Source organism: Callionymus lyra, chromosome 4 (assembly GCF_982586985.1).
Source record: "Callionymus lyra chromosome 4, fCalLyr1.hap1.1, whole genome shotgun sequence".
Classification (NCBI taxonomy): Eukaryota; Metazoa; Chordata; class Actinopteri; order Syngnathiformes; family Callionymidae; genus Callionymus; species Callionymus lyra.
Window position 1 is genome coordinate 36375592 of NC_141821.1, and position 19367 is coordinate 36394958.

At 37.8% G+C, this 19367-nt stretch overlaps 1 protein-coding gene across 1 annotated transcript in view; it reads right to left on the minus strand.

The window, feature by feature from the left end:
• tnfsf10l (TNF superfamily member 10, like) overlaps positions 1-18414 on the minus strand; it is a 52347-nt gene extending 33933 nt beyond the window's left edge. Inside the window, exon 1 of the mRNA XM_087790087.1 lies at positions 18043-18414. Within this exon, the coding sequence (XP_087646213.1) occupies positions 18043-18258 (216 nt within the window). The 5' untranslated portion in view covers positions 18259-18414. The remainder of the gene's footprint in view (positions 1-18042) is intronic.
• Between the last annotated feature and the right edge of the window lie 953 nt (positions 18415-19367).

Consider the following 19367-nt stretch of genomic DNA (forward strand, 5'->3'; position numbering starts at 1 on the left):
ACCTGTGAGGAGTGACTCATGTTTTATATTAGCCCGAACGTCTACTCCGGGACTAATGAGGCTTCGTAATGAGACGCACATGTCATTTCAGTCATTTTAGGTTACATTTCAAGATCTTTTTGAGTCATGAAGAAGCAAACTTCAAGGGAAAACACAAGTGTTGACGCGTGTGCGTGCATCTATTAGAACAACCTCACCCGTCTGTTAAGCAGACACTCAATGAACCTGATAAGACCTTCAGCGCATTTACACGGTGATATTTCTATGTTTATAACCTACTAACATTTTGCTGGTGAAATGCAAACACAATTATTTCTTTAATCAGTATGTTTCTGGTTGGCTTTTACCTATTTTTTTTGCGAATCTTTGCAAGCGTTCTTCGTAAACCATGTTCACATGGAATATCATGTGATATTCTGCATGAAACTAGATGCTTTTCACAACCTTGCCCACACATTTATTTATTTGAATCTAGATTATTCATTCATTGGTGTTGTGGGGAGGTTTTGTGCGGTTGAGTCCTATTTATTGAACAGGAAATCTAGACGTCTGCTTCAGAAAACCAATACTAGACTAATTTGTATGTTCTCCATGTGTTTTGTGTGTTTTACTCCAGGTGCTCCTCTCACAGTCCAAAACAATACAAAGGTCGATTTAAACCTTAAGGAACAAATGTACGTTTACCAACTTGTCTTTTACAGGAAGTATGAGTATGATTACGGTATGGTCTTTTCAATCTCTGAGGCTCAATCTCGCCTAAATATCTCTGTGTTTTCTGTCCTCATCAAAATCCTTTTTCTTTAATCAGTTTTATCGCTTTGAGTTTGACACATTGCTCTCAACTTTTTTTGTGTGACCAACCAAAGTTTTTCGTTAATACCAAGATTCATATTAAATCAGATCAGATTAATTGTTAGCAAGTAGTCTTTTCTGGATTTTTTTTTTTTTTTTTAAAGTAACAAAACCACTTGGAGTGAAAATTTAGTCAAAGTCAAGAATTGTACTATGTGTAATGTTATTTTCCTTTGGTTAAAATTTATCTTATAACATTGCTATTGAAAAAAGTATCGTTCAGGAACCCATGATGGCATCGGTATTGGTGCTCCTAGCTGGTAAAAAAAAAAAAAAAAAATATTTGGAAGGAGAAAATTACCTCCTTGCTTTTAACATGAGATGTAATATTCAATTTATATAAAAATGTTCCACCACAGGGAACAAAACCTCGAAGATATGAAGCAAATCAAGGCCCCTGACTGATGAGCTGAGGCTACTCTTAAAACTATTGAAGGGATCTGATATTCCACTAGCATCTGCCCAGTGTCTGCAAACAACTCCCATTTTGGCAGGACAATTTTTTGACTTTCCCTAAAAAGTGAAAAGAACCCACAATCCAAATATGTTTAACTGAAATCTGGGTGATGGATCCATTGCTTAGAAAAGATTCAAATAACTTCAAATCAGACTTTTCTAGGCTTTGTGCCAAAACCTCAAGCAATGAGGAAGACATTTCCTTTTAATGATTTCACCCACAGCTATAAACACATCTCTCAAGTCTGATGATAAACCGACGTGGTCGAGTCCCTGGTGAGATGATGTTGATAGTCCAGGACCTTTTTTTCTCCTCTTGGAACTCAGAAACATCTTTCAACATCCTCTAATGAGAGAGAATGAAGTAGGTCATTGAAGATCACTTGCCCAAAACCAGAGCTGGAAAAAAAAAAAACCTGCTGACGATGCAGTCTCAGCGGAGACTGTCTTTTGTGAAAGTCTTTGTGATGATAGATTTTACTAACTGAAGTGTTAGGGAGGCTCTCACGCCTTAGCAAAACAAGAGCAAAAGTAGTCTCCGTTTGTTCCTGGCGCCTCTAGCAAAACACACTCCCTGCTCTGCTGGTTCTAGTTGACTGATTAAATGTTATTACCATCCTTGAAAAGACAGAGGTACTCCTCCGTCTTTTAACTGTCTTTACACCTACCTGTGAGTCCATTAAGCTTTCACAAGGAAACAGTGAGTGATTCATCTATGACGGGACATTGTTTCTTCCCTTTGAGGAAAATCATAGTCTGTTTCTGCTAGGATTGGCAAAGTGATGTGGTTAAGAGTTCTACAGCTTCAGAGCAGACTTGTCCCGGCTTAGACGTTTAGTAACTATACATTTTTCATAGATGTTTTAAGGCTTTCCCGCAGGTTTTTTTATGATGACAACAATGTACCAGTAGAAACCAGTTGCTGTTTTAATTATGAGTTGAAGCATGCACTTGAAATATTTGCTGGAGGCAGACCTGTCACGACCTGAATCAGAAACTTAATATATATAGAAATTCTCCTGAGGGAAAGAAAACAGTGAATAAAAGAAAAAAGTTCTGAGTTCTCCATGTGTGTGTCAATGTATTCATTAGTTTCTAAGACGGTTCTCAAGCACTTTTATATTTCATAAAATACGCTGCTCTCTTTCCTGTCAGACATCTTAATAATCCTCACCCCCTCAAGGCTTTTCTTCACGGTATATATTCACGCCAAGTTTCAAATACATCCTGTGTGTTCTAGAAACCGAGCCTTTCTACCTGAGTAATATGCTTTTAATTATTCATTTAGATGTATTCACTGGTGGTAAGGAAGACTCTGGACGAGGTCCAGAACTCCTTTAAAGCACAGATGTTTAGTAAATAGTTTCTCCTAGGAGGATATAAATTACTCTAAAGTCCTCTGTAAAGTGCTTTACTATACCATTAACCAACAACTGATTATCCCAGCAGCATCAATAGATAAAATAAAGAACACCTTGTTGACCTCAATAGTAACTCGAATCAACATCCCTTCAGCTACTCATCACGACGAATGCCAAATAACATTTGACTGGTCTTTCTTCAATGTTGTCAAGTTTCCTGAACACAGGTAAACACATGCTAAAACCATGCACTTACTCAACCTGATGTAACTCCCCAGTTGACTTGTTAAACTGCGTTGCGTCTCGCAAGGACAGAAAAGACAGATGTACGGCTGGAGCTGCCAAATGACAAATGTTGGTTTCATATTATAAAGTGACGTAAGGAAGTGCTGCAGCTGCATCACCTGTCAAACTTAATGTGGTACCGCATGGAATGTACATTACAAGATAACTAAACCCCCCAAGTTTCCAGAAGCCTTGACGTCATCTGCTTTTTTGACACAGAGAACGCTGGTCTTTAAGACACATGTGTAGTACATCCAGTCGAAATACTCATGATGACCACAGATGGATACTCAGATTTAGTGTCTCACTCTCTTTCTTATCAGTGGTGTTTTACCAGAGCCATGTGCCAGTAATTGCATTTTTTGTAGCTGAGAACAAGGAAGAGAGTTTGAGATGGAACACGTGAACAACAGTATGCAGGAGTTTGCCCCATGCCCAGAATGACGTCACCCAGTTATTCAGAGAGGCTGCAAAGGAAATCTATTAGATAGAAAAGATACAACAATACACAACACTTTGCAAAACGCATCACAAGAAGATGGACCGAAGAGATGAGGCAAGAAAATATACTTTTTAATTATACAGCGTTTCCTTGCTATATACACAGCAAATATACATTCGCATACATTATAATCATATATATTACGATGTAAATATAGTAATCTAACCTTTATTTAACCAACTTAAAATGTTCCTAAATTACAAATATGTAACGCCTGTGGAAAAAAACGATGGGGAGGCTGTAAGACTGTAAAACTATAAACATACGTATATTTTACTACAAATATTAAATAAATTTGAATATCGAGAAGATAAGCTTCAAACAAAAATGCTAATGAAAATTCTATCAACAAATCAATGATTGGTTTGGGAGTTTTTTTCATCTTCCGGTAAACTCCACTGCGATTTATGGGAATTCTTTACAATTAAGACTGGTAATTATTCATAAAGGACTCAGCAACGTATGACACCATCTCTTGAACGCTTGATGTTTTCACAGTGGGACGCCACTCAACTCTCGACGTATGACTGCTCAAGTAAAATGTCTAGCTGCAGACATAATGCAGGACTTCTTATGGTGTCAACAGGCCTGTATTTGGGGCTTTTACATCAAACATTCCTGGTCAAATGGACACAAATCCACTTACACTTACAGCATTACACTTCCTTAATAACTGTGTGGTCTGCAGCAGACAATCATCTCTGACTGGCCCCTTTTTATTCCTCCGGGACAAACATTCTCCAGGACATTAAGACATGCAGGTAGAATAACCGCTCTGGTCCACGAACACAGCACTTGAAACTACTTGATTAGTTTGTCTGGTTCTGAATAAAAACATAACCGTTGACCTTTGTACGCAGAAACATGTTGATACAAGGGGCGTCATTAAAAAGAATATCAACAACGATGCAAGGGAATGAAAGTTAGGATTTAAATCTCCAAATATTATCTTTATTTAATTTAAAATGATCAAAAGCCTCAAATTAAAAGGTTAAATCATGCCAAATAATAGAAAGATAATTATTGAATAACTATTATTCATTATTAATATTTTTAACTATTATTATTACTTTATTAATAATACTGTTTTACAAATGAACAAAATGTCTGTTTTAAAAGCTTTTTCTGTAACATAAATGTCAAGGTAAATGGAAATGATGCAAATCAAAATGGAAAACCTTCCCTTCCAACTATCGCACCTGTATTGGAGCGATCACCCTGGGTGTTTTTGGAACGAAGGTTCGGATTGAAAACACATTTTGTTTCTTAAAGATGTATGGTCAGTTTATGACTGCCGAGCCAGATTCCCTGCCGTCTCTCAGCCGTCCTCATTCAAGTGGATGATACGGCTCTGGAGAGATGGGGAGAGGGGGAACGAGGAAAGGTCCAGGCTGACAGAGCTCCTGTGATCCTCGTTCAGACTCCCTCAGGAAGTAGTGAACAATACCGTACTGTTCCCTCCAATTTGTGCGTGTCTGTGTGTGTCTGTTGAAGTGTGTGTCCTTCCTTCTGTGTTTATACAACGGCGGGTGCATGTGTGTGTTTGGGACCGGCTCGTGCAGGACACCAATCCCCTAAAAGGAATCTCAGGGGGCTTCTTGAAACCCCTGCTGTAACCCAGTGTGTGTGTGTGTCCATGTGCACAGAGCAGTGAGTTATTTGGCAGTCCCAACTCTCATTTGAAAGGATTAGGAAGAGGAGAAGGAAGCAATGGAACTCCAGTCCGCCGGGCCAGAGGTCTGGACCAATAGAGTGTGTGTTGAAGGATCCAGAGTGAACAGAGACGCCGTTGGCTCGAATAGAAAAAAAAAAAAGGGTCTATTTTCACTCGAATGCAGAGGCGCACAAGACACGAAGCAGCTGGGACCTGGCTAGTCCTGGTGCAGCGCATAAATCATGTGACCAAAACCACTCACATGTGGAATAAAACACAAGTCCGGCATCGAAATGCCACATGCCGCGCTTATAACGCAGTGGAACCAGACTGATCAAGTTGAGTTACAGCTGGATGTGAAACCAACAGCTGCCTGGCCTCACGCTGGCAGGGTTTAGGATCCAGTATGTAAAAAGAAGACTTAAAATAAGTGTTTGCAGCAGTAAAACGGCATGGTTGCAATTGAAGGAACTGCAGAGTGTCTGTAAATCATTGTACAGAATATCATATTTTTATTCCGTTTATGAGTGTTGGATATGATTGTGTTAGTAACATTAAAAACATGTTCATTGCATTGATTATTCTGATTATTTTGATTCTGAATATTATAATTATTGTTGTTATTATTATTATTAGTTTTTTCATTCATTCTGAAATGTTTAGGGTTGATTAGGTTTTTTGGTTGATAAAATTTTAATGAATTCAAATATATACATAACACTTGGGGATATGTTATAAGCACATTGGTTGATAAGCTTCTGATAGAATAAAAGAATGAAAAAAGCATTAGCTCTTAAAAGATGTAATCTGTAATTTTCCAAGGCATACACAAAGAATTGCAATGGAAAAAACCCCACAACATAAATGTTTAAATGTTTAAATAAATACATAAATAAGATGTTATATATTAGAACAAAACATAGACTTCAACAAAATTATCAATAGGATCATTTTGATTAATGTCATTTATTTTTGTTACGTCCGTGTCTTTCTCTTCAGTTGTTTTCCACTGACAGGAACTGACTCCCAACTGGAACCAAATAAACCAATTTCAGGTCCTCCTCTGGTACTTACGTGTTTACAGCTATGTTATTTTTGGTTATATTTTACTAAATATTATCAGTGTGTTGTGGTGTTTCTGTGGGATTTCTGTGTATTTTCTCCACCTTTGTTTCTGCTTTTCGGTTGATTTGTTGTTACTGGGTGTGTTAACATTTTCAGGTACCTAAAATGTAGCAGTGGATCGAAAATAGTTAACGGCAGAATATAAGTAAACCCTCTTTAAAGGTTTCAATGGTATTTATCTTGGTCCGTTTAGAAATGTTGTGATGTGTCGACTAATGAACAACAAGTTTGCTGGTTCTTGGTGATCAATCCAAGTTTCTAATTCCTGACACTTGCATTGACTTTTTACGAAAGCGGCACTAAACGGGTCATAAAAACCAAACCTGTTTTAACCAGAACAAAATATTGTGTGAGAGTTGTCCACGGGTTGACTGCTTTCAGATGTGAGTCCTCCCAGTTAACAAAATTGGTGTCTGTGGGTCTGAGTTAAAGCTACATGGAACGACCATTCCCTCCAGACTGCAGAAGGTTTGGCAGAAGGTCACAACAACCGTGATTTATACAGTCTGACTCCTTCATTCTCTGTTTAACGATGGTTCTGCTCAGCGGTCTGTAAATGAGCGATCAATGTGGGAATTTATTTGATCAGATGTGGTGTGATTGCTCGCTCAAGGTACAAAGGAAGCCAATTGATATGTTCATTGCAACTGTTGCCTCCCATGTCTGCATCGTAAAAACAAGCTTTTATCAGACACTCCCCTCCAGAGTTCCTGCTAACTGGAGCGCAACCCACGTTTAGAAAGTTGGCCAAACCAGAAAACAGGATGAACTGAATTTAATACTGACATAGTTTTTGAAACGGAAATCATACAATGACTGCTTGACAATCTTTTTGTTGTTTAAAATGTAATAAATTGTTAGTTTTTTTTTAATTCCATGTTAACATTTCTTCCCAAAAGCCCGTAATTCTAAATATAAAGCTTTGCACATAATTAGTCAAAAGCTCAATCATGTAAAATGTGTAAATACATAACATCAGTTTTCTTCTGAATTAAAAATGTATAATACAGTATTTATGAAAACAAATCGGGTCAATGTTACACACTTAAGGCCTAACTACATTTATTACACTTATTAGACAGTCCAGGAACTTCAAAAGTCCACCAGACATTGACCGTACTATGATTGAGACGCTTGTGCAGAGAAGACATTTAGTAAAACATTAACAATAGACTGGAATAAATCTCTGCTCTGGAACAGACTTTTTATTGCAGTGAGTTTGGGCTGGCTTCTCTGCTCTTAGCACTTTACTGGATCATCTGTTGGAACTTTCAGTTGAGCAAAGAGACATTTGCTTTAAGTTCTTGTAAATAATGAGGACCAATACATGTATATAAAGTCATGATCCATGAAAGACTTAACTTATTAAATGTTTTATAATGTTTTTAAAGTTTTAGTCGGTCGCTTTAATGTAACATCGGATTATAAAGGAGCTTTGTCTCTGCATTTAGGAGACATTTAAACAGATATTCAGATTTTTAATTTTATACTTTAATTTAAACACCCTCAATATAAAATAAAATAACTAAAAACAAATCAATTTGATTTGTTTGAACAGATTGTTTTTCAATCTCAATTTATTTACACATGGAATACTGGAAAGGATTGTAGGTGAAGAATAAAGGTGAGATGGAGCCTTTTGCTTAAAAACACTGGTTAAGGCAGTGAGGCCGCTTTATTTAATGTCCCATTTTCTTTTATTACAAATGGTTTCAAGTAGAAGAAAGTTTCAATCAGTGTGAGGAGCTAGTACGTCTTGCCGCAGACATGTGTAGATTGTCGGAACATGCATTTTAAGCAATCACTTTTTTAAAGGAAGCTACTCCACGGTTCTCGTAATCTTCTATCATTAAGTTTACTTCCTGGTGTACTTGTTTGTGATGCTGACAGGCTTGTCTGCACGCAGATAAGTCGGTATTTGACTTCACGTCAGCCATTCCTGACCACGCACAAGTTTTTGTGTATGCGTGCGAGCCTTATTATCATCATCATTCCTCCACTGGCCTGCAAGTGTTTGCCTCTGTGTACACAGAACAACAACAGAAAACCACTCCCAGACCTCGCGTGTGCACCTATGACCTCTCTTTGTTAGTCGAGCTGCCTTGGATTGCTTCCAGTTTAAATAAAGTTTGAAGTCCGATGGAAGTCGACAAACTCGCTTTCAAAGAGGTTTCTTCTTTAACTTGTAGAAATCCGTTCTGTTGAAAAGAACGTCAAGATAAAAGAGTTTGTCTGTTTTCTGTATCAGCGCACTGTCGTCCTACCGGGGGCTCAATGCTTTTCTGGATTCTGTCATCTGGCCAACAACTAGGTGGAGAACCTGGAAAAATGGGTGGCAGTGATTAAAGAAAAATGAAGGAAAGAGAAGGTCACGACACTTCAGCCTGTTTTACTTTAGTAGACAATGCTATACTATTTAAGGACCCAAAAACAGTTAGGGTTTTTTTTGTTTCATTTAACACTGAAATACACACATAAAATAGTTTTGGGACGTTATCAAATGGTTTCGCAATTCTTTGGGGATTTTTTATAGTAGTGTTGTTGACTTTACACAACAAACTGTAAACTACAAATGATTCAAACAAATCATTTTATGTGTTTTTTTCCACACAATCGATAATGAACAACCAAGTATAGAATTATTCATTTTGTAAATGCATAAAGTTTTTGCAATTTAATTGTCATTAAATGCATCCATTATTTTTAGCATTGCTAAGAGGATATTGTGCCCAAAATATTTGTAATTGTAAATATTTTTAGAACCTTATCAGCTTTAAAATGTCCAAAAGGAGCTTAAATGATTGATATAATCATCTTTATTTAATGTATATTAAATATGGCATGGAATTTTTGAAAATGAGACGCACTTGAATTTGAATGGCTGTCTACTGCACAAAAAAGAAAGCTTTTATTCTGAAAATCTCCCCTACTTTACTTTAAATTTCATCAAAATGTAACATTTTAATTTTACTCTTGGACTGATAGAGATGCTCTCCCCCTTAAACCCTTAAATGAGAGGTATATAATAAGACATTACAATCGTTAAAGTCAAACACATGTCACAGACGCACAAACACACACCAGCAAGCTACTATATATATATTTAAGCAAACTCTTTTAATCTGAAATTAGAACTTCCACCTCCTTTTGTCTAATCGTAAATGTGTAGACGCATTATTTGCACATAAATGACAACAATATAGACATAGCAGACATTAAAAACACAACGGTTTCAATCAAAGAGGAGGATGTCAGTGTGTCGGTGTGAGGTCTGTTAAGTGTCTGTGGGTGAGCAGGTCCAGCATGGGTGGGCAACTGAGCCTCAAAGTGTGTGTTTTGTGAGGAGCTGGTGAGCAAGAATGACTCAAGTGGGGCTGGGACAAGTGTTATTGTTGTGACACTGTGTCTGCTCTTCCTCTGCTGGGATTTCATTGTCTCGAGAAAAGTGCTCTAAAAGCATTGCCGGGCGATGTTTAGACCTTAGAAAAGTTGTTGGGAATCTTTAAGAAAATGTAACCAGACACAAATAGATTTAGTCAGTGTTCGTTTTTCTTCTGTAAGTGTTGAATGTATTCACTAAATAAGATGTCAAAAAAGGAAATTGTGTTTATGCTGCAAAAAGTGTTGGAATGACTCGGCCTACTTTACTTTCTGTTCACTTAAGCAAGCATCATTGATATTCATTCATCATGCAGTTTAGTGACAGAAGGTTAACTCATGTACACAAGTCAACTGATGTAGGAAAAGAATCTTATCAGAACTGGTCAGAGGTTATCACAGCTGTCAGCCACACGTTGACTGATGGTTCTATTCCAGATCTTGAAAATATAAACATCTGAAGACTCAGTGGTAGCTTCATGTAGCGGTAAGTGAAATAGTCAAAACTATAGAATGACTGAGAAGCATCAGTGTCGAGAGGTTCTAGAAAATAGTAGAAACATTTAAGGGTTTTCCAAAGGACGCACTTGCTATCTTACTTGTTTGCTAGTGGGAAATAAAGTTTAATTAACCAAAGAAGTTTATTTAAATCACAGTCCAGTCAAAATCCTGTTTCTGTTGCCACCAAACTGCTTCATGGCTGAGGTTTGAGACGCCACTTGCGTTCATTTCCATCAATTATGGCTGATGAAAAGAGTATCTTTTTTAGCGTTAATCTTCTTTTGGAAACAAATGCACAAGCGGACCAAGAGAGGACACCCTTCAGTTTTCACAACATTGTTGTAACTACAATGTTCTTACAGTAGGGGGAACCAAAAACAAATGGGTTTAATCTTTCCGAGTGTAGCCATTGGATTTTAAAGAGCTAATGTCACTGGTGGCTAAACGCTCTATTGAGGAACCTAACCTGAGCAACACATATATTAAATAATGGAACATTTTTTTGACTGCAAGCTCTTTTGTCATGTGGAATTATCATCTTGGCAGAGGTATTTGTTCTCTCTGCGCTTTTCTGATTTCCTTGGATTATTTACAGGTGTAACTTCAACAATCCAAAACCGATTTTTTTACAAATTAAGTCATACCTTCGAATAGCTCTAATTTATATATATATATATATATATATATATATATATATATATATATATATATATACGTGTGTGTGTGTGTGTGTGTGTGTGTGAGTGTGGGTAAGGGTAAATACATGTCTTGTGAAACTCATCCACATATTTTTTTATTAGTCAATTTGAAAGATGTTTTCTGGGTAAACTGAAATTGAAAGTTCAAAAAGCGAAAGAGGATTATTAGGTAAGATTCAATCAATTTTCAACCACTTATCAGGAAGAAAAAGGGAGTTTCGATGAGTTTCATATAATAATTCAACCATTAAAGAGCAGGGCCAACCAAAGTGAAAAGAAAATACAGTTAAGAGTTAAATGTTGGCATTCTGAGTCAGTAACTCATTGTTAGCCTGATGAGGTCGACCATTAGTCATGCTGCTTGTGTTCCGTTGACCTACAAAATCTAATCAGGTCAAGTTTGTACAAGAAGCAGAAAGCATTGTTGTGGAGAACATTCTTATAGATCACTTTCCTGATTTCTTCATCTGGACCTATTGAGCCTCTGAAGTCAAACCTGATATCAGTCATTTTGTGTTGCAAGTGTGTGTATGTAACGGTGTGTGTTTGAGGAAAACACTGGGCTGAATTTCAGCTGACACTAACAAGCCCATGATTTCAGCGCCAGCAGAGAGAAGTTCCCAGACTGAGCTCATTGTGGACGCGTAGAATGTTCCACCCAGGTCATGTAGTGTCGGAGATAAACACCATCTGAACAACACAAACCGATACTGTATCACACTCTATGATTCACCATCTACTTTCCCTTTTATTTTCCAGCATTTTTAAATTTTAAACCACGTAAGTAACGCCAAATGTGGCAAGAGTTCACTTAAATGAATGGATTTCTGACTTGAGATTCGGCTAATGTGACGAAGCGATTATAGGTTTTGTTTGACTGAAACATGGTACAGCTGCGCCTGAGATCCATGCTTTGTTATGGAGCACGTACAGTAACTATGGAAACCAAGATCGCTGTATGATGGAGGCCATATGGGACTCGAAGAAACACTAAGAGGATGTTTCCATGTAGGTGGTCAACTCTTTCTCACACCTACACTCGACTCACACATCGTGTCAGCGATTTGTTTTAAGAATTTGCAGATGAAGCTTTTATACGCTTTGCTTCATGCACTTCAGAACTGTGATGAAAACATCCCAAATGTATCATAATCTGTACACCTATCTATTTCTCAACCAAGGGTGGGACGAAACTCAAGATTTGATAAGATATTTGACCCACGATTATGATGATATTTAAATGAATGATATCTGCGATTTTGAGAAATTTCATCAATATATCATGATATACTGTGTATGACTGAAAAAACGTGTATTTATTCCAAAAGGTCAGACAATGTACAACTGAATAAAAGCCTAACAGCTGAACATATTAAAGTGCATGAACGTTAATTACATGTCTTATATAAACCAGGACAGTGCTTTATGTTACTGAAAAGTCAACTTGTTTAAACTTGGGCCTGTTAAAATTAACTAAACAAGATAAGAATAACATTTAAATGTAATGAAATATTGGCCACATTTCATAATGCAATTCCAATTACCTGCAGAGTTATGTTCACTCGTCCAGTGCCTGGAACATTACGTGCTTTGGCTCAACTAGGACACATGAAGACGTATTGATTTATTGAAAGAAATTTAAATAAAGTTGGACACATTACAATGCCTGACTAAAATGTTTTATGGAAATTGGGACAATGCTTCCTGATTCTGAACACTGCGTAATAACTCTTGTAAAATTGGCCTCACTTCACTTATTTCTTAACAAAATGGAAAATAAAAATATAATTAAATAAACAAGGTGGCTTTGAAGATTCGCAATATTGCTGTTATATATTACCTTGGCAGAAAAAGTGAAAAAACGCAACGTACTGAATATTCTCTATTCAGTGTTTCCCTGTCATCCGTCTAGTAAAAGCCAATCTAGGTAAAGAATTTCCAGTGGAAACTTCCGGACGGTCTTCGATTTGTTTTTCTTAGTTCGTATTTTCGGCATTCTTTCATCTGTTTTTCGTCTGTAATAACTCCTCTTCTTCCCCAGCTGCTGTTTGTACCTACTTTACCCTCATTTATCATCCCCAGAAACAGGACAGGAGAGATTAAGTACTGACTGTAGGGCTGGGTATCAATCAAAATGTTTTGGGACCGGTACTGATGCCGGTATCTTCCGTTTCCTAATGTTTACTGAACGATACTTTGTAGTTAACAAGTTTGACAAAGCTCGATGCAGATGAAGCAGAAGACAATCCAAAGCTTACTTCATTTATCTGCACTTCAGAGGCATGTTGACTCAGCAAACAAAGTGATAACACACAGCACCAGCTGCTGCCACACACATACAGCTGTAGTCACATCTTAATGAGCATTCCGACGTGGGAACACAAATATCCTGTTTTCATGTGTCAGGCTGTTAAAGATAGACGACGCATGTCAATCCGTGGACGATTAGAATCATTCTCTAGGCCAGGGATGCCCAACGGACAGGTTAAATGTAGGCATTACTACACAGACCTCAGATTAAGACATTTATTGATTGCAGGAGTGACAAACAGATGAATGTTAAGTGCTTGGAAAACAAATTTATCATAACGCTGACTGAACTCGAGATCTCGACTGGTTTCTGCGTCATCATTGTCTTACCAAGAGTTTGTCTGTTACTTATTTTCACTAATAAATACCCTTTTTGGAGTAAACTTGACCGAAACAAGTGTCAAAAGTAACAGTATAACAGTAATAGTCAATATAACAGATATTATAATATATATTTTGTTATTCTGAGCAGCTCTGTATGAAATGCTTCACAGTCCTGTAATAATTATGAAATTGCTTTCAACATGAGAGATTTTAAAATTCGATTTATATTTAAAGGATGAATATCTAATTTGATGTTTCGTTCTGTTACAATAAGCAACTAAAGGAGGAGAAAAGTGATTGTGTCACTCCCAAAAAATGTCCTGGCCCCCCTAAAGCTTTAAACAGTAATTTGAGTCTCTGATGTGGACCATAGAACACAAAGACTGCGGGATGAGGGAGGTAGAAGGAGGAAGGTGTGACTCACAGTATTTTGCTGTGGGATTTAAAAATAAAATCAAACATCTAATACTTGGATAATTATTTGCTGCTTTTCTTCAGTGAGCTGCCGGACAGTAGATGAACTCACATGTTTCAATGAAGTGGTAACCGGCTGTCCACTGTTTTTAAAATCAACTTTAAAGTACTGTTACAATGTTGATTTCTACTGAACTATTGTTCAGGTAACATACGTGTGAATAATCTTAGTCTTTACTAAAGTTAAATGTCAAGATTCCAAATAACAAGATAGTTTCTTGTTTTGGGTCTAGTGTGTGTGAGACTGGTTGTGCCTGTGGGCGCCAGGTGTTCCAGTTTCCTTTCCCAGGCATAAATAACAAAGACTTCCTGTGATCTTTTTTAAGATATGGTAGAAGTTGACAGAAGTTTTGATATGGCAACATCAACGATACATTGGGCCGAAATAAACTCCCAATCAAGTTGAATCTCGTACTCAAAAAAAGGATCTATCCGAAAAGTATTCCTCTGAATGACACTGGATTTTTAAGGATTAGGAAACCCTAATTTTAATTACAATCATTGTTTCCTGAAATTTGGAGTTGGCCATTCGTGTCATTATTGTTAGAGTTTCCTTTGGTTCACGTTTACAGGGATATTGATTAAGATGTTGAGAAAAGACAGCTTTCCTGTATGTTCAGGCCAAACCACAGAGGTTTTGGACGAATCTGCGGCTGAAAATGCCAGAGAAGGTTTACTTATGATGACAGGGAGAATCCCTAATAATTTTTAGCACTGAAGGGTTTAGGATTTCAAATAATTGATTCATATTGAACCATCCAAATCAGTAAATACAAAAATTGCAACCAAATGTCATTAAAATGTCGATTGTTATCGTTTATTCTCATTTAAATAGTCAAACTCTGACCACAACATGATGAAGTGAAAACAAAAACTGATGTACTCAGAAATTAAGTTCCACCCGAGGCCACACAGAGAGGCTTAAATGATCAGTGCAACTTTTTGAAATGCCTGTAAAAACAATGAGAGCAAAGGTTTGTAAAGGTTTGACTACATTTAGAAGGCGACTCAACACTTGTTATTTAGTGGCTGATTTTTATGTCCAGAGGGAACATGTAGCCATTGAAAGAAAACATCCACGGTGAGATCCCCAGTGATTCAGACAAGCTGTGACCTGAGACATGAACCACATTATCACGATGGGGAACGTTTGTTCTCAGCCCCGAGTTGCTGCTCAAGTGTTTCTTCCCCAGAAACAGAGATGGAGGTTAAGATAGAAGATTGCTCATATATGAACTCATAAAAGTGTCACCGATTTAGAAACTCAATGTCGTAGTTAGCTCTCACCCTGACACATACATTATCATCCTTTTTACGTTTCCATCCCCTGAATGTAGGATTCATCTTCCCAGGAGTTATCTCTTTCACAACTTCACAATAAAAGCTCTTCAACCAGTTTAAGACCACATTGAGAACTTCTTTAGAGACAGGGGGGCAACATTCGACTTGCCTGACCTTGTAATAAAAAGCTTGGGTGACATTCCTTTTTTTTTTTAAGAATTAACAATTCAAAAACAAACAAAAAGATAGTGTATTACACTATCTTTGGTTGAAATCTGCTGAAGGCACTAATTCCTTCTCGGATCTTAATAGTCTAAATGATGAAAAGTCTTCAGAATTAAATGCAATAATCCAGGTTATTATTGTGAAAAAAGCAACTATTTATTGTCTTATAATTTAATGAAATAACGTCATAATTTCATTTAGCTCGTAATTCAGTTTTTTCATCAGGTATCTTTCAATTTACTCTCTATTCTTATGGTGGCGCTGTGTTTCTATTAAGTTTAGTCATTTTTATTGTTTCGCTTCTGCTGTAAATACAAAAAAACATGTTTTTATTTTCTTATTTGTACATTCATACTTAACTTAAATGATCACTAACCTTTCTATTCAGACTCGACATGGTCAGAGGCTTGTTTGTTATCAACTTGTTTTTCATAGTGTGAGTAGAAATACTGCTGAGCCAGCACATTTCCGTGCTATTGTTTCACTCATCTTTTGTCTTAAATGCCTTAGCATTGGTGCAACTACTGTGATTGTAGGAAAGAAAGAAGAAGAAAAAAATCCTGTTTCCAGATTAAAAATAGCTGTCCTTCACATGAGAACGGGGGATTCCCCGCATGCTGATAGATAGCTCCATGTTTTCCACTCTGCCTCTGTGTCCACAGTCATCCCTAAACTCTTCCGTGTGCCAATTCCGGCCCTTTATTTCCAAAGAGAAGCACCGAATGAGTTGATATCATTTCAATCCAATATTGACATGGGTCATGCCATTAAAAATCTAGTTTTTAAATCATGTTTTTCCTCTAAATCCAACACCTACAGGACCACCCATGATACATAGCACAGACATATAAGAATACATGTTGCACTTTAAACAGAAAGTGTATAATTTAAAGGTCAGGTTTGAGTCCCGCTGAAGAATTGTTTAAAGCGAGCGCATGTCCGAACCAGTTCGATCAGTAATTCTTGCAGAGATACCAGAACCATGGAAAGTAAAAAATATTCAAGACTTGTGTGTTAATCAAGAAAAACACACTTTTAACTTGAGATGTCCTGTAAATAAGTTATGGAAAAAAAGATCTCTGTTTAAGATACTTTATCTCAGGCGAGAGTGAAACCACTTTCCTGAAGCCTGTTGGCGAGATGAGTCATGTGCCAGAGAAACATGCACGCTCGTGAATCTGCAACAAAGTTTGTACCAAGTCCAGTTCAAAAGTCTGATTTATTTCCTTCTTTTTATCTTCCTCTCCAATATGAAGATATTTCCTGGATTGAATTTGACATCAAGTTCATACAGCGAAATAAAAGATTTTTGAAGGAGATAGAGAGAAATATGATGAAGATATTTAAATCAAAGTGATATTTTTGTGTATTTTTTCTCACTAATAATTGAACAATATCCATTTAAATGACGCTTCAGAGAACACAATTTCGTGCACATTCTTTTAGGATATATGATGATAAATCCTCTTTGTTTTCGACTAAAGTTTGTGAGGTCTTCAGAACCTTTTGACCTGCTCCAGTGAAGTAGCAGTAGTAGAGTTTTGAACGGGCTTCATGCAGGGCAGCTCCATCCCTCCAGTCATAAATCAGGCTTGTGCTTGCTCATTCTTTTTTACACATCAATCTTTTTGCTTGATATCAGATTTGTCATCTTCATGAAGTATAAATAAATAAATAATAGTTTGTTATAGACTTCATTTGTCTTCAGAATAATGAATCCATCCAAACATATTTCTCATGTTATCCCATGGTATCTTTGAAGAGTTTCTAGTTTACTTTCATGGTAGACTGAACTTTATATGATCCGTCTGAGGCAACTCCACCTCCACCATCATCAGCCAGACTACAAGCAAATCACATGCACTGTCAAAGCAGGTACAACAAAAACTCCAAATGCACCCACAATCCCTGCTGAGTCAAAGTAAAGATTCTCATGCTTCTTGCATTATAACTCACAATTGCTTGTAAATTCCTGATCCCGGTGTGCAACAAGTCCAGTCAGGAAAATGTGTTTGCCCTATTTAACAACAGAAAGCGTGGGTGATGTTTCCGTGCCAGAAGCTCCAGATGTGTAATTATTTCAATCCTTCATTTTTTGTGGACAGTATAAACATAAAGTACTGCTGAGCTGATCAATTGTTAAAGTCAGCTTGAACATAACAACTCCTACAGAGCTCTGAGCTCAACTTGGCAGGCGGACTCTCCTGAGGACAGTGTGGAGATAAAGACAACATCAAAGGCACATTGAAGGCAATATGACTTTGGGTTCAGACTTGCTGGGGTGGCTAAATACTAACACACCACAGAACACTATCTGGCAAATGTCTGCCCTCGACGAGAAACCTGGTTTGAAAACAACATGCCGGTTTTTATCTTCCAGATCAATGTTCTCTTCCTATGCTTACTTCAGGACTTCTTCCATCCTGCTCCATGTTGTGTACGGTTCCCAGGGCTCAGAAACTAATATCGTCCCACCCTGTCATTGCCTAGAATGCCAATCAATTCCTTAGAAATATGGAAGTAACTGGGTTTGTCCTGATTCTTACAAGTGGCATTTATTTCAAACTTCTGGAAGTTAAGGTGACCGAGATGAAGTCGAGGAGCAGCAGCTCTTACCTGTGATATGGACATGTTCAGGTAGACAAACAGCCCTGTGGTGGACGCGATCTGCAGCACCACCACCACGATCACGACCATCGCCACCCACATCTTGGACGGCGCGTCCCGGCGAGCCGGGGCGCTCGGCCCGGCGGCAGGTACCATCATGTAGGTGGTGGACTCGCTGCTCACGGATCTGAAGTAATCCTGCTGCTGTGCGCTCGGAGCGGCCATGGCATTCCCGACGCATGAGTAAACCCACAAAACCAAACGGGGGAGATGACAGTCTGGGGGGGACTCAGAGCTCCATGCGTCCTGGAGGGTTTCACTCTGGGTCGGTCACTGGACCAGCAGAAAGTTAGAGTTCGAATGTGGCCATGCTGGCTCGGTGCTGCGTCGGGAATGACGCGCTGGGCGGACGGCTGGACGTGAAGTGAGCTTTAGAAGGGGCGGGGCTAACCTCCCCATCACCCTGGAGCTCAGCAGGAATGTTCCCTCGCTCTTTCCCCCCTCTATCTCCCATTCACTCTCTTCCCGCTTCACACACACGTTCACACCAGACAAGAAGACATCATCCGTGTGAGAGACATGTCCTCGATCAGGTCATAATTCAGTCTTTGTAAGGGTGGACTTACAGGGCAAACCAACAGGGGGCGCCTACATACGTTGCATGTCTATGGAAGTAGTTCGGTGCCATCAGAATATTGAACTCTTGAATTTATCATTCCAAATGTTGTGTCGCATGACTGGCTTAAAGTTCTCTCGATCAAGTACTCTTTTAGTTTTGTCTGGTGGTACTGTTAAACCTGATTTTTAATAACTTAACTTTTTTTTTTTTTTTTAATTAATATTAATTGTTAAAGGCTGCAAGATAATTGATATATATATTGAAAATATTGCAATTATTGAATTCAATAGTTAAATCAAAACATATCCAACATTTACATATTTTCATTTTACAGCTCAATTATTCGACAAAAACAAAATCCACCTTTAAATATGTGAATTAAATAATTTAAAAAGAAATACAAAACTTTAAATTCAACCATTCAATATTCTGATGGCACTGATATTCTTCCATACATGTCCTACAGTCCAAAAACATGCAGGTGTGTAATTAGGAAACCAGGATCCTCAGGTATGTGTGTGAATTGTTGTGTGTCGTTGAGTTTCTCTGGTTTTCCGTTGTGCAGTCTCTGGGTCAAGGTGACCCGGTGGACAAAAAAACGCATGTGTTAAAGCTATAGTTTGTGCGGTATGCACAAGGTTTGATAATATGGCATGACTCGAACACTAAGTGCATGAAAAATACATCTCACCAATACCCTGAATCACAAAAAGTT